Here is a 17,586-nt window from a genome sequence, read left to right on the forward strand (position 1 = left end):
AGATAATCGCCATATTCTGATTTTTCCATGAAAATACAAGTTGTTCTGGTTCATTTACCTGTCAAAATTCATCCGACAGTTCACTAATAATTTGAAATGGTAGTTGTTGTTTGTTTATTTTCTGCATTTTCCGAGTAACATCGTGAAAAAAATGAAAAAAAAACTAACAGAGTTTTCGTTAAAAAATAACCTCATTGATTCCGAAATTTTGCATTCTCTGTACGATACATGAAGAAAAGCATATGTGCTGCTTGGATCATTTTCGGCCGCTCTAACAAAATATTTTTTTTACAAAGTGTGGAACAATTCCAATTATCAAAATTAAGTGACACATTTTAAAAATTTTACTATTATTGTTTATCAAGAATTTTTTTATTATGGTATTTTCATAGACAAATGGACGACCAAAGCGTCAACGACAATAAACATGCAAATTACGAATATACACACACAAACAACAATAATTAATTATTAGTGAATATGCTGCAAGTACATAGATTTTTAGTAAAATGTCCCAAAGATTCAATAGTACTGGTTGAAAAACAATGGATATAGATTTAGCAACAGGTCGTATGCTTCTTGTTAAAATCCGAAGTTATCTGGGATGCAAAATTGAGCTTTTACCTACTCTTATGTATATGTCACAACTCGATTCGGGTTAGTGTATATTAATTGTAGCTCTTAATCATCTTGATGATGCGCAATACAAACAATTAATTCAAATTTATTTCGCATCTGCAACTTTACGTGTGTATTGTCGCGCTTTCGATTTAGTGCAGTGACCATAATACATAACTTTACCAAGGACCACCAATCAAAGATGGGTATTGTAGAAACTTTGGAGAATCCTCAGCAGAAATGGTATTTTGTATACAAAATGACGTGCACATCAACGCAATTATTTCTTCAATGCGATTGCTAAACTTAATCGCAGAAAACTGAAATTAAAATTGACATGTTGGATAAATAATATCTTTTGAGTTCATCAAAATGGTAAATCGATATATTCAAAACTAAATATGACTTCTGCAATACTTTAAATAAACTTGTAAATTATTTTACAAGACCTTTGAGACTTATAATCAAAAGTACAAGTCATAGCTAATATTTTATACTTGTAGTTTGTTTATGCAACATACACTTGTAAATTCTACTAATAATATTAGTCCAGCCGACTTGTAAAATTAGTAACTTGTACTTGTAGAATTTTTATGCAACAGGAAATTACAAGTTACAAGCTACAAGACTAATATTATTAGTAAGTTTTCATTATGCTTCAGGCCCCACCAGAGAAATTCAGGCGCATTGTGGCAGGAAATCGTGCTTACTTTGGACTCCTCAGAACCCTACGATCGAATAAAGTTCGCCGTAACACGAAGTTAACTATCTACAAAACGCTGATTAGACCGGTAGTCCTCTATGGGCACGAAACATGGACCCAACTTGCAGTCGGCATCTCAGAATCATCGCTACCACCTCTGCTACCGTTTGTGTTAGTGAGATGGGAGAAACGTCAGACTTCCGCCAGCTGATTGGTTGGCGACGACTCTGGCGTTGGTTTCACCCGCGACGGATTCATATCGTCGCGTTCGATAGGGTTCAGAGCCGACAATAATCCATTCAGTCAATAATGCTAGTATCACAGGCAAACAGACGTAACACTCTGGTACTTACCACCGTATACCGATTTACTGGTCTGTTCAAACATTTGATAGTTGGCCAACTGCCCACCCGTGGCAGTTTGATATGATTCGGTTCGAGTTCGACGTTTGCCCACTACCGCCACCTAGTTGATGGTTGGCCAAACTCAGTCCTTTTAGCATTGGGCGAATATGTTTTCGTGACTATGATTTGAATCGTGAAATGTTAGAAGTTTTACGTCTGTTTGTCTGTGCTAGTATTATACATTTATACTTCAGAGGCATTAGGATTCGTCTTTATTCCTACACAGAACTATTTATTTTCGGCTTTATCAACCCCATTTTCAAGTTTGACTAACCGAAAATCTCCTACTCAATTTTCTCACGACATTTTATGCAATAATTTGACTATTACCAAAAATATTTCGGTGCCGTTTTTTTTTTTCAAAACAACAACTCTAGCTAACATTTGAGTGTTAACAATACATCATCTTCTTCTTCTTCTGTATGGTTCTACGTTCCCACTGGAACTTGGCCTGCCTCTCTCCATCTTAGTGTTCTTTGAGCACTTCCACAGTTATTAATTGGAGGGCTTCCTTTGCCAGCCATTGCATGAATTTGTATATTGTGAGGCAAGCACAACGATACACTATGCCCAGGGAGTCGAGAAAAAATTCCCGACCGGAACGGGAATCGAACCCGCCGTCTCTGAATTTGTGTGGAGCGTAGACTTTGGTCAGACCCCCCCCTCCCCCCAAAAAGTCTACGTGGTTTATGAACGGCCTCACATGTTTTCCTTAAATAAAATATTTTATTCATTCAATTATGCTACCTGTGCTGCCCCCACTCGCAAAATAGTCCCATTTGACTTTTCATCACTTTTGAGTTAACGTTATGAATAGTCATCATTTTTTATGTACTTCCAAAAACAATAATAAAAATTACGAATTTTCATGTCAATGTGTGAAAAATATACCAAGTTATGAGCGTCCCATATCAAAAGTACCCGCATAACAGTCCCATCATGGATTTTTGTGTTCCGTAACACAAAACTGAACAACTTTGTAGTGACTGTAATATTTTTTACAGTTATATATTCATATGCAAAGCAATCTGTGAAAGTTTCGAGATGATCGAAACATTTTTAAAATTTTGGCGATTTTTCAATGTTTTATATGGAAACAAGTTTTCAAACTTCAAATGCCGTTTTCTCAGTTCATACTTTTTGCAAATGGGACTGTTATGCGAGTGGGGGCAGTGTGGTACTTATCCAGTTGACGTCTTGACTAATAATGATAATTCCAAGAGCTCGGTCTACTCATTGATGTGCTAAACCCGATTCTTTTTTGCACGGGTCGTTACTTTTCTATAACTCAGTCAATTTTGAACCGATTCTCATGAAATTTTGTGCAATGATAGTACTAATCGTGCCTACATGTGTACAAAATTTCATGAGAAACGGTTGAAAATTGACTGAGTTATAGCAAAAACCAGACCCGTGCAAAAAAAGAATCGGGTGTATTAAGTTTAGCAGACATTGGCGTTAATTAGAAACGTGAAGCCTCAACTATTGATACTTTTGTGTTTTTAGCAGTTTTTATATTAGAAATATCTTTCCAAGATATAGCAACGTAGTCACCAATAGAATCACACGGATATCCGATAGATATGACTTGAAGAAGCGCTGGTGATAGTTTGGAGCGTTGAAAACATAGTTTGAACTTACTTGGAAGAAACTTTGCATTCGAAACCGACCATCGTCCGTTAACCGCAATCTTTAAACCGATGTAACTTCCTTTCAGTCGCATTGAGAGATGGGTGCTTAGACTACAACCGTTCGAATTTAGCATTGAATATACATAGAGTAAGGTGGGGCAAAAGTTCGACCCTAGTTGAAAATCCATTTTTTTCAAAAAATCGAACCAAATAAAAATAAATGAATATCGTGTGGTGATTCTACCATCCATGAGCTAAAATTTTGCTGAACAAAGTTACGCCAAATGTCTTTTCAATTTTGAGTTACAACACCTTTTGTATGTGTGCGTCTTATTCGAACTCTTACCCCACCACTGGGGCAAAAGTTCGAATTTAGTGTTTGTGGAATTTCGCTAACCGTAGCACACTATTTTGACACCTTGGTATTTAATCGAAATACCTAAAACCAATTAATATTTGATGTTGGAACTGGAATACACTTTAAAGTTCGATCTGGATTTTACCCAAATCAGGGTTAAATTTACTACACCAAAAATTAGTAGTTTTCCGCCAAATTCAGATAAAACAAAAAAAAATCAACTTTGCTCGCATTTTCCCACTAATTCCATCATTTTTAGAGATAATATGTACATTTTACCAAATTTTAGGTTTTTACCTGAAGTTACCACATGACTCGAACTTTTGCCCCACTATGTGTAAAATATGATTTCCAAATCTTTTTTGCAAAAAGTTATACATGCTAAAGCATATTCAGAATAAACCTAGTTACGCCCCAAAATAAAATACCGAGTTCGATTTCATTACAATTCCAATCCATGCGTTGGAAGGATCATCGCAAATTACATTTTTTTTTTATCAAAAATCAACATTTTGTCAAAACTTTTCGAAACATTGATCGATATTCATAATTTTTGGAGTGAAAGACTCTTTTTTGAAAAGGTTTTGAACAACCTTGACACCCGGAAGAAATAATTTGAACTGCGCTCAAAAACTTCAAAAGAAACTCTTGCCCCACTCGAACTTTTGCCCCACTTTACTCTATGCCCGGAAAGCAAAACTTAGCAGATCTATCTCGTCTCGAGAATCGTCTTACTCAACGGAGAACTCCGTTCTTGACGAAGTCTACCTTTGAGGCAAACTTGGAAATCTTGTCGCCTAACTTAACGGACAGAAGCCGTTCCTAAGACATTTCAGGGCTGAACTTGGTAATGATGTTGCCAAACTCTACGGATTTAAACCGTTCTTGAGGCAGTCCACCTTTGAGGTGAACTTCATTGTTTTTTTTGCCTAACACAAAGGATTGAATCCGTTACTGAGGCAGTCCCTTGCAAAGAAACTTGTTTTTTTTTGTCCGATTCAGGAAACCGAAGTTCGTTGCCTAGGTAACAACTTGTTTGACTTGATTTTTTTCTCGCAACATGTCCATAAAAAGCAGGGCAGAGCAGGAAAATACAATAAAAAACCAATAAAAAAGTTTTATCATCAAAACTTCTGTATGGGTTTCTTGACACTTTTTGAAAATGTTTGGGCCTTGGCTAAACGAATGTATATCACTGTATTAAACAACAGACTAGGGGGATTCACTTAACAGCGTAAACTGATTAAACTGATTAAAAGTCGCGATCACCAAGGCAATCTTTGATTATTTCACTCGCAAAATCATGAAACATTTCAAATAATCAGAAAATCATGGCTTACGCAGCAATTTAATCTGTTTAGTGAGTACCCCTACTATTTTCTTTCTTTCTATAGAAATAAATTTAGAAGTTTCTAACATTCAACAGCTCATTTTATTCATTGTTTGTTTCTTTCTCATGAAACAAACTAGTTATTTTTTCTTGGCAAAAAATAGTACATAATGTGTACATAAAAGAAATAACCGAAATAACTTCACTATTACTGTAAAAAATGATTAGTACTGTCTTAATACGTACCTGTGCAATGAAGTTACCATAAATAAAACAAATTGTAACAGATATGACAGAAAAAAAATAGAACTCCATATATGTATAAAGCCCAAATTCCCATTGTTTCATTCGGGATGAACGCTTACGTTATGTAGTACATGGGGAGAACCAAGCGACCAACAAAAGCTCTGCATATCAGCGTGGGATGCGTAGATAATTGTGAATGTTATAGATGATTGAATCACTTTAAGGCAACCATTAACTGCCAACGGATGCATTTCTACACAATTTTAAGAATGTTCTGTCAGAAAATGCTATCTTATGTGAAAATTCCAGAATTACTTTAAAGACTACAGAGCAACCTACTGCCGTCGGACGCATAAATGTCACATGTTACATTTCAACACTTTTGAGGTTTTTATGTAAAAAGTCATATTTTGGTTCGTATTTTTGAAATATTTTGTTAACATATGAATTTATATATATTTCGATTGTTGAATTGCGTTGAAGTCAATCATATGCGACAATATCAAAAGATTATATTGAAACTTAAAATGTGGTTTTGTCGTGTTTTTCTATTGTAACATGTGACATTTATGCGTCCTAGTACACGCTAGTACTGAAAGTTTAGCTCATAAATTTACCACATAGAAACAGACGCACTTAGAACAAATTTCATTAAAAACATCGTCACGCAAACGTAATCGCCCAATGCTAAACGTACTGTGCTTGGCCGGGCCACCACTAGATGGCGGTAGTGAGCAAACGTCAAACAGGAACAAAAAACGATACCAGCGCCGCGAGTGGCCAATCGACCTACTACTGAATATTTGAACCAACCGTTAAAAAGGTGATCGATGGGAGACGATGAGAGTGTGACGTCTGTTTCTCTGTGAATTTACTGTCTTATCAAAATTGCTGGTAACCCCCAATTTTATTTACCTACCATTTGTGATTCTGTCTTGTGTAGAAAACACAATAACAAATTTAGGCCCAAGAAATCGAGATGAATTTCCACCAGAAAAGTTCGTCGATCGGATCGGAAATCAAACCGGGCGTCTCTGGAATGACGTTCCAACTAAAGTCTTACATCTAGAAACAGCATTTTTTTAAATATTTTTTTAAAATTATGGCAGAGGGCGTATTTTTCTTCCCAAAGAAGTGTTTGATTTAATGTTTTGAGAATGAAAATAGATACATAAATGAAATAATAAGTAGAATTAAGAAATGAATATACAAAAACGTAATTATTAAAATATATTTGTAAGTATTTTAAATATACAACAAACTTCAACAATGTTAGGCTTAAGCTCGAATCATCTAATTTTCTCATGATCTCAAAATACGTACGATAAAGTTTCTCTTGTTAATGAGTTAGCTGTCAGAAATACATTCAATTTGTATCATTTTTGTTCTGTTTCGGAAGCCTTCGTCGAGTGTGGCACAATCTTTGATGCTAGAGCTCTTGGAAGTCATTCGTACCATCAACGGTATCTTTCTAATCCTAACGCTGAGGGATGAAAAACCACACTGTATTTCTAACACTCTCTAGTGGATGGGGGTGATGTCAATATGGTGTCCAACGGTTCTGCAACCGATCTCCGATCTTCATATCAAAACGACATCTACGAACATGTGATGATGATGAAGGTGTGTGATTTCGTAAATTTCATTCGTCTTGTTCACTACAATCCCCTTGGGGGAAAAATGGCCTTCTGATGGCGGTTTTTGGCAGCACGTGGCCGAAGTGACTTCGTCGGCATGATGATGTGTTCGCTCTTTTTCTAGTCTAATCTACTTAAATAGTTGACGGTGGATCATGAGTACCATTTGTTTTCAAACGTATTATATCTTTACACCAAGGGATGGTCTACTTTTTTTTTTGAGATTTTTTCCTACACGATGGATTGATTTGGTCCAACATCCATAAGTTACATGCGGGGTGGGGAATCGATCTGATCCGGGAAGGAAGCAAAACTGCAGCCGGTCGGAAGATGGAGAGGGATTTATTCCTTTTCGTTATTATCTTGCCGGAGTTCGACTAGTTCATGGGGCTCGGCATCATGCTGAAAAATATAGAACGAGATAAAAATAGTTGTCAAAATGTTGTTTTGCATAGAGCATTTCTAGCCCAAAACACGAAAAAACAAACGTGGGACCGCGCATAACCTACGAACGGAGGGTCCGATTTGGGTCGTCTTTGTTTTGTTCTTATTAGTTTTCACCCAAGGAAGGTTTATGACGAGGCAAAAAACATGGACAAATTAAGTTTTTGAAAATCGATTCTTCATACATTTTGAACGGGGATTTGGACTTGGCTAAAGACTTGAAACGTCAAAAAACGCAGTAGGCAAGACAAAGTTTGCCGGGGTCAGCTAGTTTGAATTGAAAAAGGTCGCGTCTACGCGATTCGTGCGTTGAGCTGAAAATGCTCTATAGCCTTATTGGGTTATGCATAACTAGATTGACTAAACTTTCATTATTTGGTTACCGGGAATAGGCTGCTAAATAGCGTTATTGTTTTGAAGGGCATTTTTTTTTATTATCGTACAAATTGGTACCAAGGTTCTCAGAATTCAATAAAAAAAATTTCACAGGTAAGGATCATATAGGGTATTGGTTCCCTTATTAAGCATGTGGCTCCCATTTTCATCTTACAAAAAAACAAACGATTGAAGCTCTGTTTGATTTGTTTCCTATTTTTGTAATTTTTGTTAGAAGTGAGCATCCATGAAAACAAAAAGAACGGAATCAATCGGTGCCGTAACCGCTTGTTTTCGAATAGGATGAATATGGTGAGCGTGAGATTACTGATGGCACACATACCCAATATATGTACAAAAACAAAATTGAAAAAATCAGGGTCGCCTAATTTTCCGGAAAACTCCAGTGGAAAACCAACATTTTCCGCAGACACCACCTACTTTGAAAAATCTTAAGTCGAGAACGAAGCATCGTAGACACAATGTTTTTTTGTGAAATCATAAGCAAATTTTCTCAGCAATTGAAAAAAAATACAAAATGAAAATTGTTTTCCACAAAATTTTCCACTGTTGGAAAAGTCGGAAAAACTATTTTCGTACTCCGGGAAAATTCTAAAAAAAAATTTTTTTGGAAGGGAATTACATAAGCTATATTCTGTGAAATTTTCAGGATGTCGTTTTTCTCCGTTCCTGAGTTATGACCAATTCTGTGTAAATTTTCCAGATGTGCTACATGAGCCGTTTTTTTTTTGAAGAATCATAACTTAAGAACGAAGCATCGTAGACACAATGTTTTTTTGTGAAATCGTAAGCAAATTTTCTCAGCAATCCAAAAAAAAATACAAAATGAAAATTGTTTTCCTCAAAATTTTCCACTGTTGAGGAAAATCGGTTTGAAAAGTCGGAAAAACTATTTTCGTAGCCCGAAAAAATTTCTAAAAAAATATATTTTTGGAAGGGAATTACATAAGCTATATTCTGTAAAATTTCTAAGTACCTGAGTTATGACCAATTTTGTGTAAATTAATAATCAAGTCGGTCGAAAATCAACCAACATCTGGACCATTTCCACAAAACTGGTCATAACTCAGGAACGGAGAAAAACCACATCTTGAAAATTTTACAGAAACTAGCTTATGTAATTCCCTTCCAAAAATATTTTATTTTCAAATTTTTCGGGACTTCGAAAATAGTTTTACCGACTTTTCCAACCAATTTTCCTCAACAGTGGAAAATTTTGTGGAAAACAATGGGGTTTTTAAATTAAGAAAAATGTATTGATTTTTTGATTCTATACAAAAGAGTTTTGCATGCAGATTCTGAATATGGAATTATCTCAACACCGCTAAAGAAGCCAATTTTCATTTTGTATTTTTTTTTTTGGATTGCTGAGAAAATTTGCTTACGATTTCACAAAAAAACATTGTGTCTACGATGCTTTGTTCTTAAGTTATGATTTTTCAAAAAAAAACGGCTCATGTAGCACATCTGGAAAATTTACACAGAATTGGTCATAACTCAGGAACGGAGAAAAACGACATCCTGAAAATTTCACAGAATATAGCTTATGTAATTCCCTTCCAAAAAAATTTTTTTTTAGAATTTTCCCGGAGTACGAAAATAGTTTTTCCGACTTTTCCAACCGGTTTTCCTCAACAGTGGAAAATTTTGTGGAAAACAATTTTCTTTTTGTATTTTTTTTTGAATTGCTGAGAAAATTTGCTTATGATTTCACAAAAAAACATTGTGTCTACGATGCTTCGTTCTCGAGTTATGATTTTTCAAAGTAGATGGTGTCTGTGGAAAATGTTGGTTTTCCACTGGAGTTTTCCGGAAAATTAGGCGACCCCGATTTTTTTCAATTTTGTTTTTGTTCATATATATATGAACCGTACCTGTGAAAAAAATTTCATTGAATTCTGAGAACCTTGGTACGATAATAAAAAAAAATGCCCTGAAGCGACATGTATCTAAGCCAAAATCCCAACAACAACAACAAAAATATCACGTCGTTTACGTTAGATGTGAAGCGAAGGAAAACTGAATACAATTCTAGACTAGATTCCAAACTTCAATATTTTAAAGCAATGAATCAATTTTCAATGTACACGCACGTAACAACACTGAGACTTGTCCTAATATTCTACTGTTAAAAAAGACACCAAGACTAACAGCACAAAACAAAATGATTCAAAACGGACAGTACTGAATTTTTTATTTCAAGGAAAATTGCAGAATACTCCATTCTTTTTTCTCAATTGGAAAAGGTGTTTTTATTCTAACATCTTATAAGCATTATCGGGAATTGAGTGCTGAAGAAATCTTTTGTTAGAAGCTTTAGATTAGTCAAAAACAATTGTGAGGGCAAATTCTGTTAAAATTCGTAAAAGCACACTCATCTAATAGTTACCTATTCGCTACAAATAAGGCTATATGTTGTCAATTTACTGTACAGTACGCTGCAAGGAATTTTGAAGAATATATCAATTCACCTACACCAATTGATCTCGAAAAGCATTAAAATTCACAATAACATTATTTTTTATCCACTGCTTTCCCGTTTTTTAGCAACACGACCTCAACAGCAAAAAAAAACTTGCGTTAGTGCAATATTGTTTTCTATTGTAAAAAATAATCCTCTAGATAAAAGGGGTCGGATTCAAAAATGTATGACTTTCTAAAAGATCTTTTTTTTACTACAAATTCATGTGTTGCTGAAAAAACGGGAGCTATTGTATGTACATAAAAAGTATTGTGATTCTCTGTAATACTCACAATTTCATTCGGCGTACTGGCTAAGTCTTTCTTGGATAGAGAATCCACTAGAATCGTTCCTAGGGCGTCGCACATCACGTTGATGGTTGTGCGGAACCGATCACTGCAATTGTAAAAATCAGGTTAATTTGACGGTACCTATTTTCATATGAGAATGCTTACAGTAACCAATCGACGGCAATAATGATGGTCACATCCTCAGCTGGTAAGCCTACCGTGTCCAATACCATAACCATGGTAATCAGACCGGCTTGTGGAATACCAGCGGCACCGATCGAGGCAGCCGTTGCCGTTACACTGAAACGATATCACATAGTTCTATTACTTAACCATTTCTTCAAACGCACGTGCTCCTTTGGTCATCTTACCTAACGGCAACGATGTGACCGAACGATAGCGGAATATGCCTCAGCTGGGCGATGAACAAAGCAGCAACGGCTTCGTACAGGGCAGTTCCGTCCATGTTGATCGTAGCACCGACCGGAATCACAAACCGGGTCACGCGCGGATCGATACCCATGTTGTCCAGACATCGGATTGTGATCGGCATCGTTGCTGAGCTGGATCCGGTACCGAATGCAGTGGCCAGCACCTGACTCATTTGGGCGATATACGGGTATGCCAGCTTCCTCGTGGTCAAGAAAAAGATGACAGCAATTGTGCCTATATTTGCATGGAAGTGAATATGTGAGATGTTACCTTGCAACTAAAACCCATGCAACTTACCAAAACCGTGCAGCATCAGCCCCAGCATCACTGTCATAAAGTACCAACCCAGCTGACCCAGAACCTCCACGAACGAAGCCATCTCAAGCAGCTTGGCTGCGACCAGGAAGAACACACCGATCGGTGAAATCCAAATAACCCACGAGGTGATGATCATCATGGCCTCGCTCAGGGTTTCGAACAGACCCTGCAGGGGTTTTCCAGCTTCTCGCATCTTTCCGATGCAGGCGCCGAGCACCACGCTGAACATTACCAAACCAAGCACGTTAGTGCCCTCGGTGAATTCCGAAGTGATTTTGTAGTTTTGCAGCGGAACTGGGGGTGAGATTTTAGTGATAGATGGATTTAAATCTAAGGATAGGATTGGGGTGGCAGATGATATACTATGAGGCATCAGTTTTGATCATGACTTGTGGATAGTTAAAACTTCTCGATGGATAGTCAGAGACTTCTGGGTGGACATGTTCATCTTCTTTTTTTGCGTAACGTCCCAACTGGGACAAAGCCCGCTTCTTAGCTTAGCGTTCAATGTGCACTTCCACAGTTATTAACTGACAGCTTTTTCTGCCAATGACGACTTTGCACGTGTATATCGTGTGGCAGGCACGAAGATACTCTATGCCCAAGAGAGTCAGGGACCGGAAATCGAACCCGTCACCCCCAGCATGGTCATGCTGGATACCCACGCCTTTACAGCTGTTGCTATATTACATGGTGTTCAATAAGTTTTGATACACAATCAAATTGAATTTATTTCCCATCTGTAATTTAGATATTCAAAGTGTATGTATTAATTGAAAGCTCACATAATACTGATCAAATACAGCATATGTTTTGAAATAAACTTTCCTTTACCCTTTTTTAATAAGGCCGGAATAAATCTCATTTTCTTCTTTTGTCACTTTGCTCTCTGACTCGTCAAGGGGGAGGATGATAAATAATAAATGTATTTGATGAAAAATTACCCAAACAATTAGGCAAAATCGTCAAACTCATCGGATTTGTTAAGAAATATTCTCGATGACTCTAATTTCACTTTAAAATTTTTAAATCTCTTAAATAATTTATTTTTTATTATTTTATTATTATTATTATTATTTTATTATTTTATTTATTTCGTCTAGTTTTCATTGAGTAATGGTGTTAAGTTAAATCAAATTAGGATGTTGTCCTCAGCATTAGTGGTAGCATCTATGACCATACGGAATAATCTATAAGATTCAGGTTGGGTGAAGTACGGAGTCATTTTATCTTGATCCTTAAAATTGCTAAAATTGTCGCTGTATCTGTTTTAATGATTTTTGTTTTTTTAAAAAAGCAAGGCTGCGTTATATCTCAGTATAACCCAGAATTACCTTTTCCAAATCTTGATTATATCCTTCGGTGTGCCAAAAACCGTTATTAACAAGTAAAAATGTCCACCAAAATGGCACCCGGCATTCGAAAGATATACTATTCTAGTATCTGCTCTGAAAATTTGAAAATGTTTCATCGAGGGAAACTAAAGTTTTTGTGATATGAAGATTTTGAGCCATTTCTATAGGATTTTCTTATATGAGTGAATATGCGCGCACGGTGTGCCTGAAATCGCTATTAACAAATATAAATGTACACCAAACTGAAACCCGGCATTTGAAAGATATACTATTATAGCATCACCTCCGAAAATTTGAAAATGTTTTATCGAGGGAAACCAAAATTTTTATTGTTTGAAGATATTCCTCTATTTTCGTAGAATTGCAGTCAGGATTCTTTTTTTTTTAGTTTTTATTTTTGTGTATTTTAACTTAGATGCTAATTCTACACTCGCAGTCAGGATTCGTTATACACGGTGCCACCCACTTAACGCCCACCGCAATTTCTCTGTTGTCTATCAACCAATTCCGTTCATTTTTGAAAGGTAGTTAGCTTACGATATGTCGCAACTACACTAAAAATGAGCTCAATCGGATGTAAGACAGCCGAAAAATCGCGGTGAGCGTAAAGTACCACCCACCGTTTATAACGAATCGTGACTGTTGCTCATATATGGGACTATTGTCAATCGCTGCTTTTCATAACATAAACAAATAATAACACTGCTCGACAAAATTCTAAACAAGTTCGTATTATGAGATGAGAAAAAAGGAACAGGGCTTTGGAACCCTAGAAGTGTCATAGTGAAAGAATTTTCGAAAAAAAATGGAACGGGACTTCACAGTTTATGACCAAAGTTTGAAATGAGAACTTGGGATGTTCAATTGATATACGCATTAGGGTTTCTAGGGTCCCAAACCCCTATTCTTTTTTTTTCTCACCTCATAACGCGAACTAGTGTTGAAAGGTGTAACGAGTTTCACAAATTCCAAATGTACAATATTCAAACTACTTCTCTGAAAATTTAACAACATTTCATTGAGTACATTCCTCTAACCATGGTTTGAGAATCTAATTAATATTACATAGGGTGCGGGCACCGGTTTTGGCCAGTCTAAGGGCCATTTTTATAAAAATAACCAATAATCCAATGAAAACTACCAATATGTCAAATGGAAGGTTTCGATCTATACTTTATTAGAAAAATGCAGAAATCAAGCTAATACTTGATTTTTGTATTAAAAGTGGCGCTGGCCAAAATAGAAGCATTGCCGCAGTTTTGGCCATATTCTCAGCATTGGTTTCTATTTTGGCCAATCACGTGTATTTCTTATGGGAGTGGCCAAATTAGAAGCACCCTGGCCAAAATAGATATATGGGAGCTGATTTTTTAAGAAAACATATTTTTTTCTTCCAGTTTTTGATCAAAATGTATGGTTTTCACAGCTGTAATCATCATATTATATTAGAATCTACTAGTAAAAAATAAATTTATACCGATTTAGATAGTAACAGGCTGAATACCGCACTATGGCCAAAACTCCGGGCTGGCCAAAACTGAAGCTTCTACCCTAGTTCTACCTGCTAATCGAATATAAATAAAAAAGTGACTCGCCGTGAGCGTTGATTACATAAACTTTCTAAGAGTTTGGCATCCATTTTTTTAAGCACGTGATATGTTGGTATCTTGTCGGTGAATTTGAAAACGTTTCATGGTGAAACGAGAGTTAAAGTGAATTACCATCCTAAAGTTTTGGTATTCCTAGGAGGCTTTGTAAATCGTTGGTATAATGTTTGAGATATTGAAGCTCTTTAAGTAAACCTAAATGCTAATCGTTTTCCGCAAGCTTTTATACGTCATGCTACCAACGTATTTTCCGTGAATTTGGAAATATTTCATTTGAATGATCGTCATTAACAACAATTTCAAGCTTTGATTCCAATTTCATTGGGGATATGCATACTATCGCTTTGTCGTATTAAAACGTATTGAAACACCTATTTAGTTTTGTAACAGTATCGCAAAAAAATGGGATGTATAATCAAAGTTTTAGATGAATTACAAAATAAATATTCATTGCGAGGAATGATTAACATGTAAAATTGAAATAATATTCTATGAAGTTACTAGATTTTCAATATACTTTATCATATCTAATATTTTCAAACCACTGTAATTTGCGATCGTTTGAATGAAATGTTGTCAAACTTTCAGAGAGTAGTTGTTTGAATGTTGTATCTTTGGAATGGTGTTTGTGAAACTTAATAACATTTGTTTATGATATGAAGAGCCAATGAAACACTCTATGACAATATTGCTATATATGTGCTAATTCTATGAAAATAGAAGAAAACCTTCAAACAGTAAAAACTTTCGATTCCATCGATGAACCATTTTCAAATTTTCTGTGATGCTATAATAGTATATCTGTCAAATGCCAGGTGTCAATATGGTGTATATTTTTATTTGTTAATAACGGTTTCAGGCACACCGTGCGGGCATATTTGCGCATATAAGAAAATCCTATAGAAATGGCTCAAAATCTTCAAATCACAAAAACTTTAGTTTCCCTCGATGAAACATTTTCAAATTTTCAGAGCAGATACTAGAATAGTATATCTTTCGAATGCCGGGTGCCATTTTGGTGGACATTTTTATTTGTTAATAACAGTTTTTGGCACACCGTGATCCCTATTGTGGCAAATTTTGACCAAAATTTGCTTTATATAATGTATTTATGCCTTTTTCATAGAAACAAGCACAATTTGACTATACTTGCAAATTTATTGCCATATCATCACTGAAATAGCAGTGTAAAGCTTTTGTCTATTAATTTAGTTGTTTTAATTTAGTATAGTGAGATGTAAACTCAAAAGCAGTGCTGAAAATGTCATTTCGACATATTTAAATTCATCCACATCCAGCGCACTTTAGAAGTTCAACCTGAGAATATGGTATATGACAAACTTGTGCAGCTAGACCAGCTCTACAAGAATGTCACGGAAAAACCGATCTTTTTCGATTATTTAAGATAAATGTCACGGACTACCTTTGAAAATTTCCAATGATATTCATGGTGAATATCAATTGATATTTTTCGAAGGTGATTCGTGACATTTACATTAAATATTCGAAAAAGAGCGATTTTTCCGTGACTTTCTTGTAGACCTGGTCTAGCCGCAGTTTTTCATGTAGCATATTCTCAGGTTCAGCTTCTTAAATGAGCTGGATGTGGTTGAATTTAGATATGTCGAAATGACATTTTTGTAATTACGTTGTGAAAAGTAAAACATTTCAGTTTGCTGAAGTATGCTGAAATGGCCTACTTTTCACTCCTGATGCAAGTGTACCGAAAAGTACTACTTTTCGGAACTCTTAAGAGTGCTGAAAAGTAGCACTTTTCAGCACTTTTGCTCGTACGAACTTTTTACTAACCATCATGCCTTCCGTAGATTCAGCCTCTGCCTCTACATCTACTGAGCAGCTCGAATCCGAATCAGGACAATTTCAATTCGGATTCGAACTACAAATCAAGTGTAGAGGCAGCTGCTGAATCTGCTTTTGCTTTTGCCTGCAGTCCAGTGAAGAGAATTGTCAGACAAAAGAGGCATAAAACAAGCAACAAAGAAGGTGCGACGATTACTCTTTATCCCTACTGGTAACAGATAATGACATGATCTCGAAATTTTTTGTTGCAGACAAAACGGAAGCTGAATTTGTTGCGTACTTTTCAACTCGTGAATAATCAATTATTGCTAACCCAAAGTCGAAACTGTTTGATGATAGAGCTTCACCAGAGTTACAGTGTTTACCGACTCGAAGTTATCGTTCGAAAATCGCAATGCAAGGCTTAAAAATCTCTAAACTCGTGGTGTACGATGTTAATCCCATTATTTTCAAGTTGGGACAAACTTATGTCGCATGGGTTTGTTTGTCGCAACAAATACAGGTTGCGACATTGTCATTATTGTTGCGCGATGGTTGAATTTTGATTCACTGGCCTACACACAACTGTTTGACAACGGGAGCACGATCATTGGTGACGCCTACTACACCAGAGCCTACCTGATCAAGCAAAAAACTACGCCGACAAGCATGAGCACGCGCACGTGGTTCCTACTGATAGGTACAGGAGATACTCAAAATAACTGGGACAGGTAAAATTATCACTTTTCAAAAAATGTTCAACTCGCTGTAACTTTTCGAAAAGGGCATCAAATATTCTCAAATTTTGACTGTAAGTTCATTAACTAGTTGTGTATCAAAGTTTTTAATAGTTCATTATATAAGTCATAAATGATCAAAATTTCATTGCATTCAGCTCATTGAATCCGGAGATATAACAGCTCAAAGTTGGCTATCGAATAATTATACCTTTTTCTAAAACCTTTATAACTTCGTGTAGAATAGCCCGATCTTTTCCAAATTTTGACCACTGATACACAACTAGTTGATGAACTTACAGTAAAAATTTGAATATTTGATGCCCTTTTCAAAAAGTTACAGCTAGTTGAACATTTTTTGAAAAGTGAAAATTTTACCTGTCCCAGTTATTTTGAGTATCCCCTGTACATGTTTGTGTAGCTAGAAAAGATCGCACTAAATGGGTATTTTTCGTAATTACAAAAAACTTTGTATGCAACTCGTTGCAAAACTCGATTTTTCAGCACTCGTCGTATGTATCCAACTCGGCAAGCCTCGTTGGATAAATGTACGACTCGTGCTGAAAAAATCATCATTTTGCAACTTGTTGCATAAATAACTATTTCAGCACTGCTCAAAAGTCAACGTTTTAGACTTCTGTAGCATGAGCAACTTTTCGAAAATTATTGTAGCGTGCCGGAGCTAACAAACATTAGATACACCAGAGGCTTATAAAAAAAGTAGAAATAGACGTTGTTCAAAACCATATGCTGTATTTGATCAGTGTTATATGACTTTTCAATAAATACATTTACTTTGAAAATCTGAATTACAGATGT

The 17,586-nt window shown here is 35.9% G+C and overlaps 1 protein-coding gene and 1 long non-coding RNA gene across 12 annotated transcripts in view; one reads left to right on the forward strand and one right to left on the reverse strand.

Moving 5' to 3' along the window:
• Positions 1 to 17,586, forward strand: part of LOC134287444 (uncharacterized) — a 443,288-nt gene that overhangs the window by 288,404 nt on the left and 137,298 nt on the right. The window lies entirely within an intron of this gene.
• LOC109429583 (excitatory amino acid transporter 3) overlaps positions 6,508 to 17,586 on the reverse strand; it is a 77,525-nt gene continuing 66,446 nt past the window's right edge. For 10 of the 11 annotated variants that reach the window (XM_029864076.2, XM_029864084.2, XM_029864075.2 and 7 more), the window contains exons 7-11: positions 11,248 to 11,562; positions 10,890 to 11,184; positions 10,684 to 10,818; positions 10,522 to 10,624; positions 6,508 to 7,329 (exon numbers count right to left, since the gene is read on the reverse strand). In XM_029864076.2, coding sequence (XP_029719936.2) covers positions 7,270 to 7,329; positions 10,522 to 10,624; positions 10,684 to 10,818; positions 10,890 to 11,184; positions 11,248 to 11,562 — 908 coding nt within the window. In that variant the 3' untranslated portion in view covers positions 6,508 to 7,269. Of the gene's footprint in view, positions 7,330 to 10,156; positions 10,206 to 10,521; positions 10,625 to 10,683; positions 10,819 to 10,889; positions 11,185 to 11,247; positions 11,563 to 17,586 lie in introns of all 11 variants that reach the window. The other variant, XM_029864085.2, reaches the window with a different exon arrangement.

Source organism: Aedes albopictus, chromosome 2 (assembly GCF_035046485.1).
Source record: "Aedes albopictus strain Foshan chromosome 2, AalbF5, whole genome shotgun sequence".
NCBI classification, from domain to species: Eukaryota; Metazoa; Arthropoda; class Insecta; order Diptera; family Culicidae; genus Aedes; species Aedes albopictus.